The 16,642-nt window shown below is 43.0% G+C and overlaps 1 protein-coding gene across 2 annotated transcripts; it reads left to right on the forward strand.

Moving 5' to 3' along the window:
- The first annotated feature begins 517 nt into the window (after positions 1-517).
- On the forward strand, positions 518-16,124 carry fntb (farnesyltransferase, CAAX box, subunit beta). Of its 2 annotated transcripts, none has more exons than XR_011598903.1 (12): positions 518-714; positions 2,038-2,102; positions 4,202-4,274; positions 4,977-5,068; positions 6,884-7,030; positions 7,927-8,010; positions 9,541-9,627; positions 9,745-9,874; positions 12,461-12,593; positions 13,032-13,139; positions 13,325-13,439; positions 15,633-15,771. XR_011598903.1 is itself a non-coding variant. In XM_070925807.1 (12 exons), the coding sequence occupies exons 1-12, from the start codon at positions 616-618 to the stop codon at positions 15,807-15,809; spliced, it is 1,314 nt and encodes a 437-aa protein (XP_070781908.1). In that variant the 5' UTR covers positions 518-615; the 3' UTR covers positions 15,810-16,124. The 2 variants fall into 2 exon arrangements, 1 of the variants encoding a protein (XP_070781908.1); XM_070925807.1 differs by having other exon boundaries at positions 13,032-13,143; positions 15,633-16,124.
- Positions 16,125-16,642: the final 518 nt, after the last annotated feature.

Consider the following 16,642-nt stretch of genomic DNA (forward strand, 5'->3'; position numbering starts at 1 on the left):
CTTGCTTTGACATGTGTGCACACAGTGAAAGAAATAGCTCAGTCGCAAAACACACAGCAGACAAACTAGAAGGGTGTCTGTAGCTTTCTGTCAGTTGTGTCATGAGTGTCCATAAAGCCTTTATGAAAATAAAAAAGTGTGTATTGATGTGGAAGTGTTTTCTTCAGAACAACTTTGGTTTGGTTTACTTTGAAGGCTGAGTCACACCACTTCCGGTACTATTTTGTTTCATCTGTCGCTGGTAGAAATAACGCGCGGTGGCATTGCTTCTTTCGACGTCAGTGACTTAGCACCAAAGACAGAATAGGAACCAATAAAACTGGGACACAGACAGTCACACGTATACTCACTCGTTAACCCATATTTTATTGTAAAACTAACGTCAAACACTTTTACGAGAGCGTGTGTGCGTTTGTGTGCCGTTTATCGCACTACAGTGAATGAAAGAGGTTTGTTCCCTTGGAGACGCCGTAGCGGGTGTGCGCGCAGTTTCCGCCCACTCCAACCTCAGCAGGAAGTGAGCGGAGTCCACGGAAAGTCAGCGAACTATCAAAACAAACTACAGCATCGTTTTTAGTTCCAGCATCACTGCAGCTCACGGGTCACAGGATCGCCATGGACGGTGTGCCGACGCCTTTGCGGTGCTTCAATGAGTGCCATCCCGCAGAAATGTTCGTGGATGACGGGGTGGAAACGGTGACTTCAGTGGAGCAGGTGAGCGGAGACACAGATTAGCTTCGTTAGGTAATGTGGCTAATGCCAACGCTGCTGCGACTGAGTGGCAGCTCTCCACTCTGGATGGAGGCGCGTCTGGAAAAGTGTGACAGAGATTCAACTGACACACACTCAGGTCATTATATACCTACGAATCGGCCCGTAGATTAAGTTAGAAGAATGATCGGAAACTGGTTCGCACTCGTTAGCTCTCTGTGCTTTAGCTAGCCTAAGATAGCAAACTTGAGCCTTTAGATCGCTAGCTTGGACCTTAAAGAGATTAAGTAATCTATGCTTAATTTATCTGTTAAATTAGCTAAGTAACTGAAACAGTTAAGCCTGGGCGCGACGTTGCCCATGTGAAATTTAATGTGAGACTGTTAACCAGAAGCTGCATATCGATAAGATACCTCGTAGTCTTGACTTGCAGTTAGTTAGTATGTGGTTAAATTCATCCAAGGCCGTAGCAATGAAGTAAGAGACCCCCTATAAAGTAAAGTGACCCCCCCCCCCCCCCTTTCCTCTTCTTTGTTGGCCCTCTCCAGTCCCCAAGCAGTTATCCAATGGAAAGAATATCTGGGATGATTTTAACGGCCAGTATTAGCTGATCACAGATCTATCGGAACTATGTATGATTTCATTGTTTACTTGTTTACACATAGGGGGCAGTGCATGTTCCTCAAACACTTTAAAACATCAATGTGGATGTGCTGGGGGTTAGCTCGACGGCTAATTCGCACCCATCAGCTGCTAAGCACCAAGACACTGCAGCGCAGAACTGCCACAGATAAGTTTGAGGTTTTGTCCAACAGAGAGCACCGACACGTTTGTCTCCTAACTGTAAAGCTGCTCAGTACATATCTGTGGCCCAGATCTTTAACTGTAAACCGCTGCATCTTTCATCCTTTGTATCAAGCTTGATTTCTCACGTTACACGTTGACTCATTTACACAGACTCGTTCTACACCTTGATTCTATTGTGTGCCGTTGCATGTTTATTTTGGTGGCCAAAATGTATTGTAGGTATTCTATCCCAGATATAGAATACAGAGCATTTTAATGAAAGTTTAGTATTTTAAATTGTATCCAGCATGTTGCATTATGTGTTAACAACCTGCACAGGGGGACTATTGATGCAACATATGTGGTGTTTGTGCACGTTTGTGGCTCTGTACACAAGCCATGCCTCTGCTCTGCGTTTGGCTAATGATAATGACAAGCTGATGAAAGGCTGGTTTTTGTTGTTGGTTGTTCTTTAGCTCATCGTGACCTTCATAATGACTGTTTACACTCCCCTCCTTCCTGCCCTTTCTTTTTAACTAGAAAAAAGTGGAACGCAGCATTGAAGAAGTCATCAGTGTTTACAAGCAAATACACAGCCTACCACAGTAAGTGTCCAGAGTGTCCACATGCTGCTTCTTAAATAACACGTTCCAAACAATGCACAGACCCTGGTTGTGTTTGGAGACGTTTATCTTGAGTTTTTAATCGACAGGGCTTTTTTTTGTTTTTTTTACCCATTTACACATTTCCAAGAACACTGCTCATTGGCTGCTTTTGATCACAAACACCTGCTGTGTTCCAGTAGAGATGGCTGCATGGTGATGTACGTTGGCTGTTATCTAAATGGTGCCTTGATCAGCCCACATACTTTGCTCCTGCTGTCAGCTTTCATCAGTCCTCTCTTAATGGGGTGACTCATTTCATTTCTATGACAACTGCGTGGACCTGAATGTCACCGGCATTGCAGCCAATGGGGGAATGTATTTGGCATTATAAGAGCATGAATGGTGTTCATCAGTAGGGGTCATGCATTTAGAAGTGATCATCTGTTTCCTGATTGGCCTGGACTCTGGGTTCTACACATAGGAGGCTGGGTTCATTTTCAACTCGTGAATAAAAGTTCAAATCAGGCTTTTGAGGTTAATTGCAGTCGTCTCGCATGAAAGGAAGAGGTCCAGGCTTTGGTTCTTTTCTGGCCTTTTTACCACAATTTTAGCAGTTAAATCCGAAATGTACTGATGTGGGGTTTTTTTAAGTTGATGCTGATATGTAATATTTGTCCACCCACATCAGCTAAATTTGGATATGGATCATGGATGTGGACAAATACTGGTGCAAAACAGATTAAGCCTTGCTGAGTAAAACACATTTCTGTTGGTAATTTGATGGTGGCATTAAGTAGACAAAATTGATAAGTGAAGAAACAAAGAGAGGCTATTTTTGTGGCCTTCATATGGAATATCTTTAAGTCCGTTTAGGGTGCTATTGGCCGGAAGCAAAGATTCAGAATTCAAAAATATTCCAGAAAGAGAAAACACTTGTTGACTAGAAATAGCACCAAAAAAAAGCTATTTTCACATTATATTTATTCATATTCATCCAACTGTTTAGATATATTTTCTTCCTTTAAAACACACCCTGGTTACAAAAATGGCAGCCGCATAATCGGCCAGATATGCTACTAAAAACAACGACACCAAGAATGATTTTCAAAGCTGTCAAAATAAAACAAATACATTTTAATAGAAGTTGATAAAATGTCAGTACTGTTTGTTGTTTAGCCTCAAACATCAGAGTATTTTGCGCTCTTCTTTTTTCAGATGTTTGTTCTGCTCAACTTGAAACTGACATTATAGGTTTGACTTACTGAAGCCAGGGCTGCCCTCAACATTTAAACAGCCGGGCTGAATCCTCGCCTGATGAGCACAACTGTAGTGGGCGGACGGGCTTTCAGCTGCTTAGCATTGGTCCTTTGGGCAGCGATCTGTGACTAACCCTGTGTAGGTAGAGTGTAATTACAATCGTCGTAGCGAACGCTGTGTGAAAAGGGCAGCCAGTGAATAGGACCGGGTGTGTGGCGAGGAGGGAGGGAGGGAGGGAGTGTCAGCTGTCCCCCCCCTCCCCAGGGATCAATAAAGTGTTATCTCATTTTAATTTAATGTTGATTTTTATAGGGACCAGTATATATCATGGACTAATGCTACACACCACAACATTAATAGTCCACGCTAGTTTGCATTGCTTGTCCCCAGATGGGAAAAGTATACCTAGAAAGACCTGAAAGGAGTAAATCAGTTCAAAGTTTGTTTATCTGGATTTTATGTTTCCTTTCTTCCTTTTTTGTTCTTAATGAGGCCAGAATGCTCTCCTGCTAATTGAAAGTGAATAAAAAAATTAGGAAGAAAATGCAAAGGAGCCACTAATAAGGCTGCCGAGGAGCCGAAATACCTAAAAATATACAAGTAAATAAGTAAAAGAAATGCTGATGACGCTGCCTTTTGTGATGAAAATAATCTGTTTCTCTCTTCTTTTTTTTTTATTTTGTGGTTTTTAACCCGTGTTTTAATTTTCAAATCTAACCCTAAATTTAAAATGAAAGTGAAAAGTCTTGCATTTCTCTTAATGTGTGTGTTGACATTTGCTGTTACATTCAAGCTGCTGCGTGTCTCTTGATTGATCCCTCTGTCCTGTGTTTGGTCCTCAGGCCAACGTTGTTGCGGGAACAACACTACCAATATCTCAAGAAGGGCTTACGTCACTTATCGGACGCTTACGAGGTACCGTATCACATCTGAAACCTCTCTTATGGCCATTTAAGTGTGTGTTAAACCTAATGACACGTAGACACCAAAGCTCACTCAGGTTGTATTAGTTCCTGTGTGTCAGTAATAACCAGGACAGTAACACTCGCTGCCTGTGGTCTCTGATTGGCTCTCTCTGCTTTAAATAGAAACACCATTGTATTCACTTTGCAAAAAATATGCCTGTCTGCTCCGGGGAAGGTCACCTCTCTTTTTGTGCTTTAACTATTCTCCACTCTCGGCAGAAAAGAGCGAGAAAAGCGTTCGTTGTTGTCCGCCCGGCCTCCAGCTCAGTGTCCTCCTGATTTGGCATTTATATGTCCCATTAAACACTGCAGCAATGTGGCAAAGGACTGGCGATGGAAATTAGAAGTCGTAATATTACGTAATACAGACGGAACAAAAGAGGTCACATCACTGTGTTGTTTTTATCATAAACACCATCATATATTTACCAACCACTGAAAATAAGGAGTGTGTTGTTTTTTCCGTGTTTGTCAGCTGTATCTTCTCCTCCTGCAGGCTCGGCCTCTCCTCCCTCTGTGTGGCAGACTTGTTTACTCTCGTCTCTGCCTCTGACTGACTGATCTCACTATCTCATTTATTGCTATAATTGGTCATCTGATGCCCATCTGATCGTGTGTGTGTGTGTGTGTGTGTGTGTGTCTGTGCGGGCAGTGTCTGGATGCTAGCAGACCGTGGCTTTGCTTCTGGATTCTTCACAGTCTGGAGTTACTAGAGGAGCCCATTCCTGCTGCTGTCGCCTCCGAGTGAGTCACACACAAACACACAGACTCGCACTCTACAACTAGACTGCTACCGAGGGGCACAAATGGAGCCAAATAAAGCCTGCCAAGGACTTTTTAGTATTTATTACCGTTGCATAGTTCTCATAATTACTATAATACAGCAAATGCTGCTGCAATGCAAAGATGCTAATTAACTGCAGCATCTACACATAAACTGTCTACTGCCAACAATAGTAGAAGTTGTTTATTGTGTCATGTAATATATATATATATATACACATTACATGTAAGAAGGCGTCACTTTGGTCTCTGGGAAATTGTGATGAGCATTCTTCGCAATTTTTTTTCACATTTTATAGACTGAGCGATTCATCGAACGATCGTGACGATAATCGCCAGATTAATCGATAATGAAAATAATCGTTGGTCGCAGCCCTGATCTATTTCCAACATGGTCCCAGGATGTTAAAAGACAGACGCACAATATGTAGCGTACAATTGTTAAACCCAAAACTACCAGAGTGCCAGCTAAACCAAAAGAAATAGAATCAAATAAATACACCTTCATACAACTAAAACAGAAAAATAACACTTTTGAATGAACAACCTGTCACTTTATTTTATAATAAAAAAAGCTCTGACCTGACCACGGAAAGTCCCTCTTATGTTTGTCGAGTTCATATTTAACGGCTGGCCCACAGAACAGCACCAGTATAAAAAGAAAGAGCCTCTGGCTACATTGTTTACTCCGGGCACTACACTGTACGTGAACGCACACTGGCTCTGGTGTTGAAGCCCAAAATAACATTGCAGGGCTTTATCAGCACGTGCTGGAAGAGAACACCACTTCTTACAAGTAACATCACAAACAAAGAACTTTGTCTTCTCTCCCAGGACCTAAAAATAAAGTCTTCCACTCAAACCCAACTCGTGTTTTTTATAATCATCCCACCAGAAGAAGAAATCATCGGAGAGGGAGGCGACATTATTAAAAAGTAAATCATCATATAACGAGCAATAAATCATACGAGGATAGCTACAACACTGGCTGTTTTTCTAGTCCAGTGATACTAATCAGGGTTTCCATAATTAACTGCAACAATTAATCTTAATTCTCGTCTGTAATCGAGCACCCGCAGTAATTAATAATCTTGGTGTTGATGTAAGAAGCGATAACTGATAACTGTGATTAACGAGTCTAATGAGCAGGTATATTATTTTTAGACATTTATGCAGCTGTAACTTCAGACTTGTCTGTGTTTTTGCCACCAAAATGTCATTTGATTAAATTACTGCCAGTCGAAAGTAACTCTGCAAACCCCGGAGCGAGTAGCGATGCCAGGCGGCCAACCCACACTCTCATTATTACTGTGAGGCGGGCCAACACACCGGCTGGCACTGCACAGCGCCGATGTGACGCCCTCGTGCTCACACACACACACACACACACACACACACACACACACACAGAGGCCCTGCTCAAGGATTTCTAACAATGCAACCTACAACAGAGTGCTTTCTCTGTCCCATGAAATGTACACTGTCCTCAGGTCAGTTTTGGCACCGGACCGGCTTGCCAAAGTTTAATGTAGGTTTGCCTTCCAACTCAGTTGGCTCAAGGCTTGCTCGCAGCTTTGTGATTTCTCTCCGTGGCGGAGGATGAAGAGGACATTTTATGAGAGGAGCCGCTCGGTGCGCAGAGGCTGGAGAGCAAGGAAGCTTTACAGGCTGCAGAATTACAGCCGGGATGATCAAGAGCATCGGAACTGTTGTTGTGTGTATGAAGTGCATATGTGGTCAATTCAACTTTTATACTTTTTGGTCTTTTCTCTCCAGCGTGTGTCAGTTTCTGGCTCGCTGTCAGAGCCCAACGGGGGGTTTTGCCGGGGGACCGGGACAACATGCCCACCTCGCGCCTACCTATGCCGCCGTCAACGCCCTCTGTATCATCGGCACGGAAGAGGCCTATAATGTTATAAACAGGTGCAGTCATGCTCACACTACACCGCGTAAATAAAGGCACACGGCTGAGGAGCACTGAAGTCTGCTCACTGGGTGATAGTTAGTTGTTTTCTCACAATACTCCTTCACACTTAGTGGCACTTATATAGCAGAGTGCTGTTGTGTACGATTTACTGACATCGTTTCTGGGTGATCCTCTTCCGTACAAACAGCTCAGCAGCTTTTTTTCCCATATCCAAAGACTCACGTCAGACGCCAACATCAGCAACTCGTCATGGCGCCTTTGTACTGTAACTAGTAGAATATACAGCAACACTGTATGTATCAAATCACCCTGAGGGTATCAGTGTAAGTATACTGAAGTCTCATGCAGCCTGAAGATTATAAAATAACTAAAACAAGCTGCTTTTTTTTTTTTTAAATTTACATGATATCAGTTTGATGCACACAGTGTGATGATAAGTATGTTCCCACTTCAAAGCCTCTCGTCAGTGGCTGTATAATCGTGTTTGAAATCCATGTGATGTTTTTTCATTAATTAATGAACGTATGCCTTTCAACCCCTTTCAGTATGATTGAATGAAGTGCTGCACTATGATAATAACCCTGACTTCGGAGGAGAACATTGCAGACATGTCTTGTTGATGCTATGTAACCAGCAGCTAATTCTAAGAGCGTTTAGAGGCAGTGTTTACATGACTTCTCATGTTTGTATCTGTGTAGCTGACAGGGTGAAATTGTTTACAATCGTGATTTCTGTGTGTTGACTTGTTTTATTAGTGCTGGTTAGATTTGTTTAGTGCTTACTCCCTCTGTTCTCTCTCTCTCTCCCCTTATCTCATATCCGTACCTCCCCTTCTTCTTCTTTTCTAATCACCTCCTTTCTCTCCTCCTCGTCCTCCTGTGCTGACGTCCAGGGAGAAGCTGTTAGATTTCCTACAGTCAGTGAAGCAGCCAGATGGCTCGTTTGTGATGCACGTTGGAGGGGAGGTGGATGTCAGGTGAGAGCCCAGAACATAACGCTACCTCCTCCACCCTCTGTTCTCTTTTTCTTTTTCTTTTTTTTGCTTTATCTGCACCAAACGGGAAGATCCGTACATCACCAACATGACAAAAAAAAAAACAACTATGTCACAGTCACAATTAAGAGCATGTTTGGTGTGTTTGTTGTGTGACAGTCAACACATTTGGACATTTAGTCTTTTCACAAAATAAGTAGGACATTTTCTTTTAAAAAGAACGTCCCTTTTTATCTGCCTTCCCTTTGTGTTTTTTTTATGTTCCCCTTTGGTGTTGATAGGAAAGAGGAGAAATACCCACATTTCTCTTGCATAAGGGTGGATTTAGGTTGTTTGAGTGTGTGTGTGTGTGTGTGTGTGTGTGTGTGTGTGTGTGTGTGTGTGTGTGTGTGTGTGTGTGTGTGTGTGTGTGTGTGTGTGTGTGTGCGCTGCTCTTCTCTCTTTGAATCTGCTATGTGGAGCAGTGGGTTTTTAATAAGCAGCTTTGAGGTATCGTCTTCTATTTCAACAAAGAGCCTCAAAAGTCAAAGTTACTTTTTCGCTCGCAGAGGAAGCTGTTATCTGTTGCCAACCAATTAATGCTCTGCTGTCATTGTGAATTATTTAAACGCTCTCCTCCTCTCAGACGAGTGTGCTTATCTGCCGCTGTCCTGCGAAGTGTCAACTGTTCATGAGCTAAGAAGAAGCAAACCGTGTTTTAATTTCTGAGGTGTAATCCGGTGGCGTTTTTAAAGGGTTTTATTGGCCTCAGACGCAGGAGGCTTTGTTCAAACCCACTTTTCATTTAAGGATAAGTCTGGTGATATTCAATATTTTTCTTCTCGTCAACAAATCCGGTGAAAAGACCAAAACCAACAATGAATTGATCCGACAAAAGCCCGATATAGCTTATTCCTCTGTGCCGTAGACCTCCAGTGTCCAAAAACACATGTGCACTTTTGTAAATGCATCTTTTTATTATTGTCCACAAAAACCAGTAATGAATGTGACCTACCAACAAGTCTGATCTTCGCTCAAAATGACCGGTGTCATTTATTGGAGAGTAGCTCCATGTCAGTTAGACGTCACTCAGCACGCTCGGAGTTGTGTTTTCATGTTTACGCCGCTGAGAAGAAGAAGAACACCGGTCGTGGAGTTTTGTGGCACGGAGTGAATAAGCCATGTCTGGCTTTGGCTGCACAGACGATACTCGTTAGTGGGATAGATGCAGTGTTGTTTCTGGTCTCTTGATCGGATTTGTAGATGATAATAAAAAAAAAAAGCACCAACCAGCCTTATCTTTGAATCTTTGATAATCTATCAATTCTCAAAGCTTCACAGTCTCTGTGACAGCAGAGGGAATGCGTAAAAGCTCGGGTGAGTTTACAGCGTGACAGGCAAACACCATAACCAAAATGGATGTTTGTATTTGCTCTGCTGGCAGTCTAAAAATACAATGCTGTGCAAGATGATGTGTACGTGTAGGAAGAGACTTCCTGCTCACCCACGTCTGTGTTTTTTCCTGTTTCATAGGAGCGCATATTGTGCAGCTTCTGTAGCATCGCTCACAAACGTCCTCACACCTAAACTGTTTGAGGACACGACCAACTGGATCCTCAGGTACAATCCACCACCACAGCGGTCTATTATTGAATTATTAAAGACCTTGAAGAAGTTTTGTGCCTCCGTGAACCGCAAAGTGTTTTATTGTGTGTGACTGTGTCCTCTCGCCTCCAGCTGTCAGAACTGGGAGGGCGGTCTAAGTGGAGTGCCAGGTTTAGAGGCCCACGGCGGCTACACTTTCTGTGGCACAGCCGCCCTCGTCATCCTGGGCAAAGAGCATATGCTGGATCTCAAAGCCTTGCTGGTGAGAAACCCACCATCACCTGACAGTTTCACAATCACCCCAGCACGTTTCTTGGGCATTCAACAAAAACAAAAAAGTATTAAAAAAACTAAAATAAACACCCGCTGCTCAGAATAACCTGTGGAGCTACTCGACAAAAAAGATGCTATCAGTATCGGTCACAACACAGCCTTTTGAGCTGAAGCAATATCCCTTTTTATAGGCTGCTCACTGCTCCAAGAATCAATGTTATAACCCAGGGCGAGATGTCATGAAGTAACATGACTGATAACGCATCATTGTAGTGTGAAATATTACTCAGATTTGGTCTTTTTTTGCTTATTTTAGATTGTTTTTTGTCGTGCATCTTAGACCGGTTTCCTTGGTTGTGTATTCACATGCAGCTGTAAGCGACACCTTGACATTTTTTCATTTTAGTTGTTTGCGTTGCCACCAGGCTCTCGACCGTATCAGTTTCCATCAGCCTCTTTCTTGTGTTGTCACCACTGGGACGCTGTGTTGATCCCCGTAGGGAAATCCTCTTGTCATTTGCCTGCTTCCAGGAGAAGTAAGAGGTCAGAACAGCAGCCCCGGAGCTCCAGTACGAGTAGAGCTTTAGAGTCGTTGCTCGGGGACTCTGCAGCAGGGCAGATGCTTAATGACACGGAGCTTGAGGTCATCCGGAAAAAGAAAAAGAGATGGCGTGTCGCCGGTAGGCCAGCCTGCAGCAGTTTTATTTGACATATCTTATTGAAAGGAGAAATAAAGCTAGTGTTCAGACTCAGTTTTGTGCTTTGGTTTCTTATAGCAGTGTTTAAAGTCGTCGTTCAGGAAGAATTACCACTTCAAATTCAAAATATCAAGGATGCAAAATGCTCCCCCCAGCAACTGCCGTTCAGCATGTATTCAAATTCTGTGTCATAATAAAGTTACATTTGCATGTGACGGGTCAGAAAACCTGTTCCCCGCATGTTAGTAGGCTCGTAAAACGTCCCTCCTTCTATAAACAGCCTCGCAGCTCTGTAGTAAAATTCACTCAACACCCAGCAAAGTTTTAACAGAGCACGCCCTCTAAAGTGTCCCGCAAAACCTCCGCACATACGGATTTCTGCCTCAGTGGTGTCAGGGGAGCCGGAGGTGACAGCCGGGGCTGAGGGGGTCTTTTGGTGGTTCAGCAGAGGTCGTAAGTCGACACCAGGTCGAGAATATCTACGGCAGCACGACTCACCTGCCGCACAGTATCGTGTCACTGAACAGATAAAGGCTATGTGTCAGAGCGGCGGGCTTTGCTGTCTTTCTCCGTTTTATATCAAATATCTTTGGACAAACGGGACACGTGTGATGGGCATTTTCACACCTTTATAGACCAAATTTAGCCCGAATCTTCAAAACGAGTGGATATTGCTGTAGAGACTGGTATGAATCTGATCTGGAGACACGTCTGAAAACATCTGTATCATAAAATAAGAACACATCCGTGAAGAATCCAGTCTCTGATTTGCAGTAGCACAACCATAACCTTTCTGAGATGTCTTACAGGTTTAGTTTGAGTTTTTTTTGACAGCCATTTTGTTTCCGTAAAATGATGCAGTATTTGAGTGGGTGGGAACAAAAATGGCTTTCATGAAGTTGTCCTTTTATATAAAGCAGCCCTAGTCTGATCTCTGAGAGACTGAATTAATCTTTAACATCGAGAGAAGATTTGTGTTGATGGCAGCTCTCAGATGTATGGGGCCTTGTTGTATTTTTTTTACTCCGTTTTACTGAAGTTCCATTTTCAGGGATGACGAGGAACAATCTGGTGAAGAGCGCAGACAGTTTTGCACAGCGAGTCGAAAGCTGCGAAAACAACCAAGTGAAGAAAATCCAACCTTTTTTTTTTTTTTTTTTTTTAAAGTGTTCGAAGCCAAAAAATGACACTTTGAGATGCAAATGTCTGACTGCCATTAATTAATAACCTGTGCATCAGTGCCAGGCACTTCATTTGAAGTACGGGACATTTCACTGACATTGCAGAGGACAATATTGTGTTTCCTGTCGAGTACCGAGAAAGGGAAGCAGCGCAGTTCCCAGGGTGCAGCCTGGCCAATGAAGGACCAGCAGCATGCATGAAGCGTTTATGATGTAGATTACCGATCAGACGTCACTGTCGTCGATTGTTTTTTTTCAAATTCCTGTGTGACTTCACGCAGGAATGCACTGCCTGTTTGTAAGGAGTGCACACTGCCTCTGCTCAGCCACAGCGCTCCTTTTAACATCCTGTTAAACACTGTCTTCCCTCCTCCTCAGACAGACTAGACCCCAGCTGCTATTAAACCCAATACTCCATAATTACTTCATCCAAGCCTAGCAGACTGCATGTGCACCACTTAGTGGTTTCCATGGCATCAATATCGCAACTTCCTTCCCATATTTGAAAATATTAAGACGCAGCTTTCCTTCATCCCTTCCACCTCTGGTCCTGTGTGACCCCGTGGGGTTTCATTCCTCTGTCGCCCGTCAGTGGTCAGGGCAAATGTGATCACGCTGAAAGGTCAGAGTTTCCAAAGGATGCACACGTGCTAAAACACTGAAGGTTTCTGATCGTGTTAAACGTGTCCTCCTCAGCGGTGGGTGGTCAGCAGACAGATGCGATTCGAAGGAGGCTTCCAGGGCCGCTGCAATAAACTGGTGGATGGCTGCTACTCTTTCTGGCAGGCTGGACTGCTGCCTCTACTGCACAGAGCCTTATTCAAAGAAGGTACTGTGTGTTTGCTCATAGCGGAGTGTTGAGGGTCAAAAGTCTTGCTTTAACAAACAAGAACTGTTGATATTTTAACCGTTTTTTTTTTTAACTTAATCAAAGGTTCTTGTAACTTGCATGTGTGTCGTGACTAAACATACTAATCACAGCACAATATCGAGCAGATCATTACTGCTTTCTCCCCTGAGAGTAAACTCAATATGAATTGCATTTGTTTCCCACTAACATGTAGAGAAACCTGGTTTGAGAATTGTCCCTATAGCCATCAGAAAATCCATAACAAAATGAGGTTTTGCCCCCAATAAACCAAGAAGAATCTCCTGGCAGGTCTTAAGTGTACTTAATAAAGTTTTCCGGGCTGCACTGGATGCACACTCATTTTCACAACAAAAAGTGAAAGTATTGATCCACATTGAGAGTCTTGTGTTTGTGCAGGCGAGTCGGAGCTGAGTCGGCAGCAGTGGATGTTCGAGCAGCAGGCCTTGCAGGAGTACATCCTCCTGTGCTGTCAGAACCCAACAGGGGGCCTTCTGGATAAGCCTGGCAAGTCAGTCCCACACCATCTGGACACACACACACACACACACACACCACGACACATTAAGGCTGGCAGCAGCAGCAGCACCACCACACACACACTCTCTATATACAGTCGAATGATTCACATGGTTTCACTCATGCACGTCATTTATGTATCACTGTCCTATATCATGTCTTCATGCGTCCAGATCCAGAGACTTCTACCACACGTGTTACTGCCTGAGCGGCCTCTCCATAGCACAGCACTTTGGAAACATGGACCTCCATCACGAGCTGATCCTCGGCAGGGAGGAGAACAGATTGGTGAGGCTGCAGCGGGGCCGGGCGGGAGAAACGGGTGGATTAACTCAGAGATGGATTATTTTCCCATCAGGATTGGATTCGTTTTAGTAGAAACAAAGGAGGATCTGCTGAAGACACCTTCTTGTATTAACAGGATTATTTAATTAATGAATAAGGTTAAGAGTCCAGTCAATATTGGATGAATATTGGTTCATATTCTGGCCAATATGGGAAATAAATGGCAGCACATAATGCAGATAAATGTAGTTACTAGGAACCTTGTGATACTTTATTCTGCAGACTTTCTGCTCAGCGGTTCACAACCTTTACTCTGTTTTAAACTGGGTGTTATTTAATGTTACTGAGTGGATAGTTTTAGAGTAGGTAGCTTCAGGTGGTGTTTAAAGACCATTGGACGTTTGGGGAAATACGCTTGTTCTGTGTCTTGCCGCGCGTTAGATGACCAGATTTATACCACTCTCGTGTCTGTCTGTCTAAATGTGAAGCTACAGCCTGCAGCCGGTTAGCTTAGCTTAGCTTAGCTTAGCTTAGGGAAACTGCTAGCCTGGCTCTGTCTGAATGTATAGCACAAGAGGCCTACCAGCACCTCTAAATCTCACTAATTAACAAGTTATATGTGGTTTGTTTAATCTGTATAAAAAACATCACGGTGTGGTTTTATGTGCTGGACAATCTCAATCTCAAATCTCTGCCAAGTGCAGGAATTAACCCCCCCCCCCCCCCCCCCCCGGCCGACATGTCAGGTGTTACAGGTGGCTCAGGTGGAAGGTCTGTCCTGTGCAGTCAGCCTATTGCAGCCGGTAGTTAATTAGTTCTTGTCGCAATAGATGTAACAAAGATGAGCCTCACGCCACAGCTGGAGGACACGATTCTGTGGACATATTTTTTAGTGATAATTCAGAATAGTTAAGATTACTCCTGGTTGGGAATCACTGGTTTATTACATGAAGATAAAGCTTCACAGCTGAGCAGACAGTGGAGCAGTAAATGTAAAATAGCCCGCGTCCAGCACAGATCTTTGTCACATCTGTTATGTAAATATACGCTCTAACAGGAAAAGCGTGGCCTCATGAAGAGTTATCAGAGCCCAAGTTCAAAGTTCTGTCGATAGGGTCTCGAAAAGGATTAGTCAGGCCCCTCATCGGGTTATTTTATTTATTACTAAAACAGCATGATGTGATGAAAATGAAAAGAAAAAAAAAATCTAAATTAAATTAACTGAACGCCTATTTTTAAAACGTCTCATCAGCGGCTCATTTCGCCTCTGATGCACTTGTAACTTTCATTTTCCCACCATGTGGTAAATTACTGCTGAAATTAACTAATGGCTTTTTTTTTTTTTTTTTTAATTCAGTCGCTTGCAACAGCCAAGAGAGCATGACTCTGTGGTTTTACTGAAAGAGGTGTCCCCGGCAGTGGTGTTGGTTTTGTTTTCCTGTTTCCTGTTGTATTACTGCCACTTACCGTTGGTTACACTAAGTCTGGCCTCCTTTGCCCGCATGAGATTATAATACATTATAATACATTCAGCAGCAGAGCAGTATCCCGACATTCATCTTCAGGTCAGAATGCAGGAATATTTCTTCTCATGCTGTCAGTTTACTTACAAACCTGCTGGGTGTGGACAAAATATCAAGAACACCACACTGCCTCTGTGAGCATTGCATTGCACTGTTTCTTCCTCTGGTTGACCGAAGGTAGTATTTATTGCAGGGCTGTTAGAATGAATTACTTTCGATTTCACAGGAGTTCTTGATTTTTCTGTCCACTAAACGTTTTGTTTTGTTCGAGGGATGTTTTTGTTCAGGATTTCTCTTGGTATCTTGGTCATAAGTTGAAATATTACCTCCATCTTCTGCCTCCACGCACTCTGATAGGTGAAGAAAAGCAATGTGTTTCATAAAGACTGAAAATGCCATTTATATACAACTTTATACAGAAGTTTTAAAGAAACGCATTCTTCTTTAACAGACCGGTTTACACTCTACTATAATTGTTAAGACGTAACATAAGTAATACTGTAACTAGTATTAATTCCATTACATTATCCAGATTGGATAAAGCTGTAAAAAATTGAGCGACTTCATGGGCCCAAAAGAAAAAGAAAAGATCAAGAAAAGGAGCAAATAGAGCCTTAAAAGAAAATATTATGGAACAGCAAATCTCTTATTCTCCCCTTGTTCTGTCTTTTAGGCTCCAACTCATCCAGTTTACAACATTTGTCCGGAGAAGGTGGCTCAGGCCCTGCAGCACTTTCACCGGCTGCCCGTCCCCGACTACAACAGGCAGCCCGGAGCCTCCGCTGACGACGGACTGTCGGACCCTGCCGCCGCCTCCTCCGCCTCCGGATCAGCCGACCATCAGTCCTAGTTAGTCCTCAGCGGAGACGTCGCTGCGTGTGAACCAGTCAACTCTGGGGAAATGGACTCGAACCAGCAAACAGCGGTCAGGTCTGACGTAGACGAGCCCAAGAGCCGGTCGGATGGTCGACCCTCGGTAGAGATGAGGGCTGGAGTTTAGGAGGAGTTCGCCTGAATAAAGGTCAACAGTTGTGTGTTGGCAGCTTCGCATTCAGCTGAATTTTTTGCTTGCAATGCCTATGGTTTTCATTCTCTGAAATAAAAGTGGAGCTTTATAAGGTTTTAGTATGACCCAAGTTAATAAAACTTTATACAGCACTTTTCATGATGGTGTTATAAAATGCTTTACAACTGTTGAATGGTTGGTCAACACTTCAGACACAAATCATTACCTACAACACACAGTTCAAACTAATTACAAGCACCTGCAAGGTCAGAAAGTCAGTATCAATATCATCTTTGGAGAAAAAAAAAAAAAGAGTCAACTGAGGACATTGAGGTTTTCGGGAGAGTTTACAAGCTACAGTTAAAAACGTGCACATGGTGCAATTCTTTTATTACTAGGACAATAAAATAAAGGATTCACTTCCTAATAATTTCCTGCAAAGCACGATATAATCCCGTAGTTATTTTAGAAGAGTTTAGGGCTGCAACTATTTTTACCTTATTAATCAGTTTGAGATGAGGATGAAGATATAATTTTTAAAATGCCTGTTACAATGTTACAATGTTAAGCATTCATATAATTAACACGTTTCTCCAGTTTTGGGGGCAGCATGGGCAGTTGTGAAATACATGTGACAGTATTTTCTGAAAGCAGGAGTGAAATACAAAGTAAGCCAT

Source organism: Enoplosus armatus, chromosome 19, assembly GCF_043641665.1.
Source record: "Enoplosus armatus isolate fEnoArm2 chromosome 19, fEnoArm2.hap1, whole genome shotgun sequence".
In the NCBI taxonomy this organism is placed as follows: domain Eukaryota; kingdom Metazoa; phylum Chordata; class Actinopteri; order Centrarchiformes; family Enoplosidae; genus Enoplosus; species Enoplosus armatus.

Coding starts and splice junctions, on each gene's coding strand:
- fntb (XM_070925807.1), top strand. CDS start 616: ATGGACGGTGTGCCGACGCCTTTGCGGTGCTTCAATGAGTGCCATCCC. Junction 9,628..9,744: donor ACGACCAACTGGATCCTCAG/GTACAATCCACC, acceptor TCTCGCCTCCAG/CTGTCAGAACTGGGAGGGCG. Junction 12,594..13,031: donor CAGAGCCTTATTCAAAGAAG/GTACTGTGTGTT, acceptor GTGTTTGTGCAG/GCGAGTCGGAGCTGAGTCGG.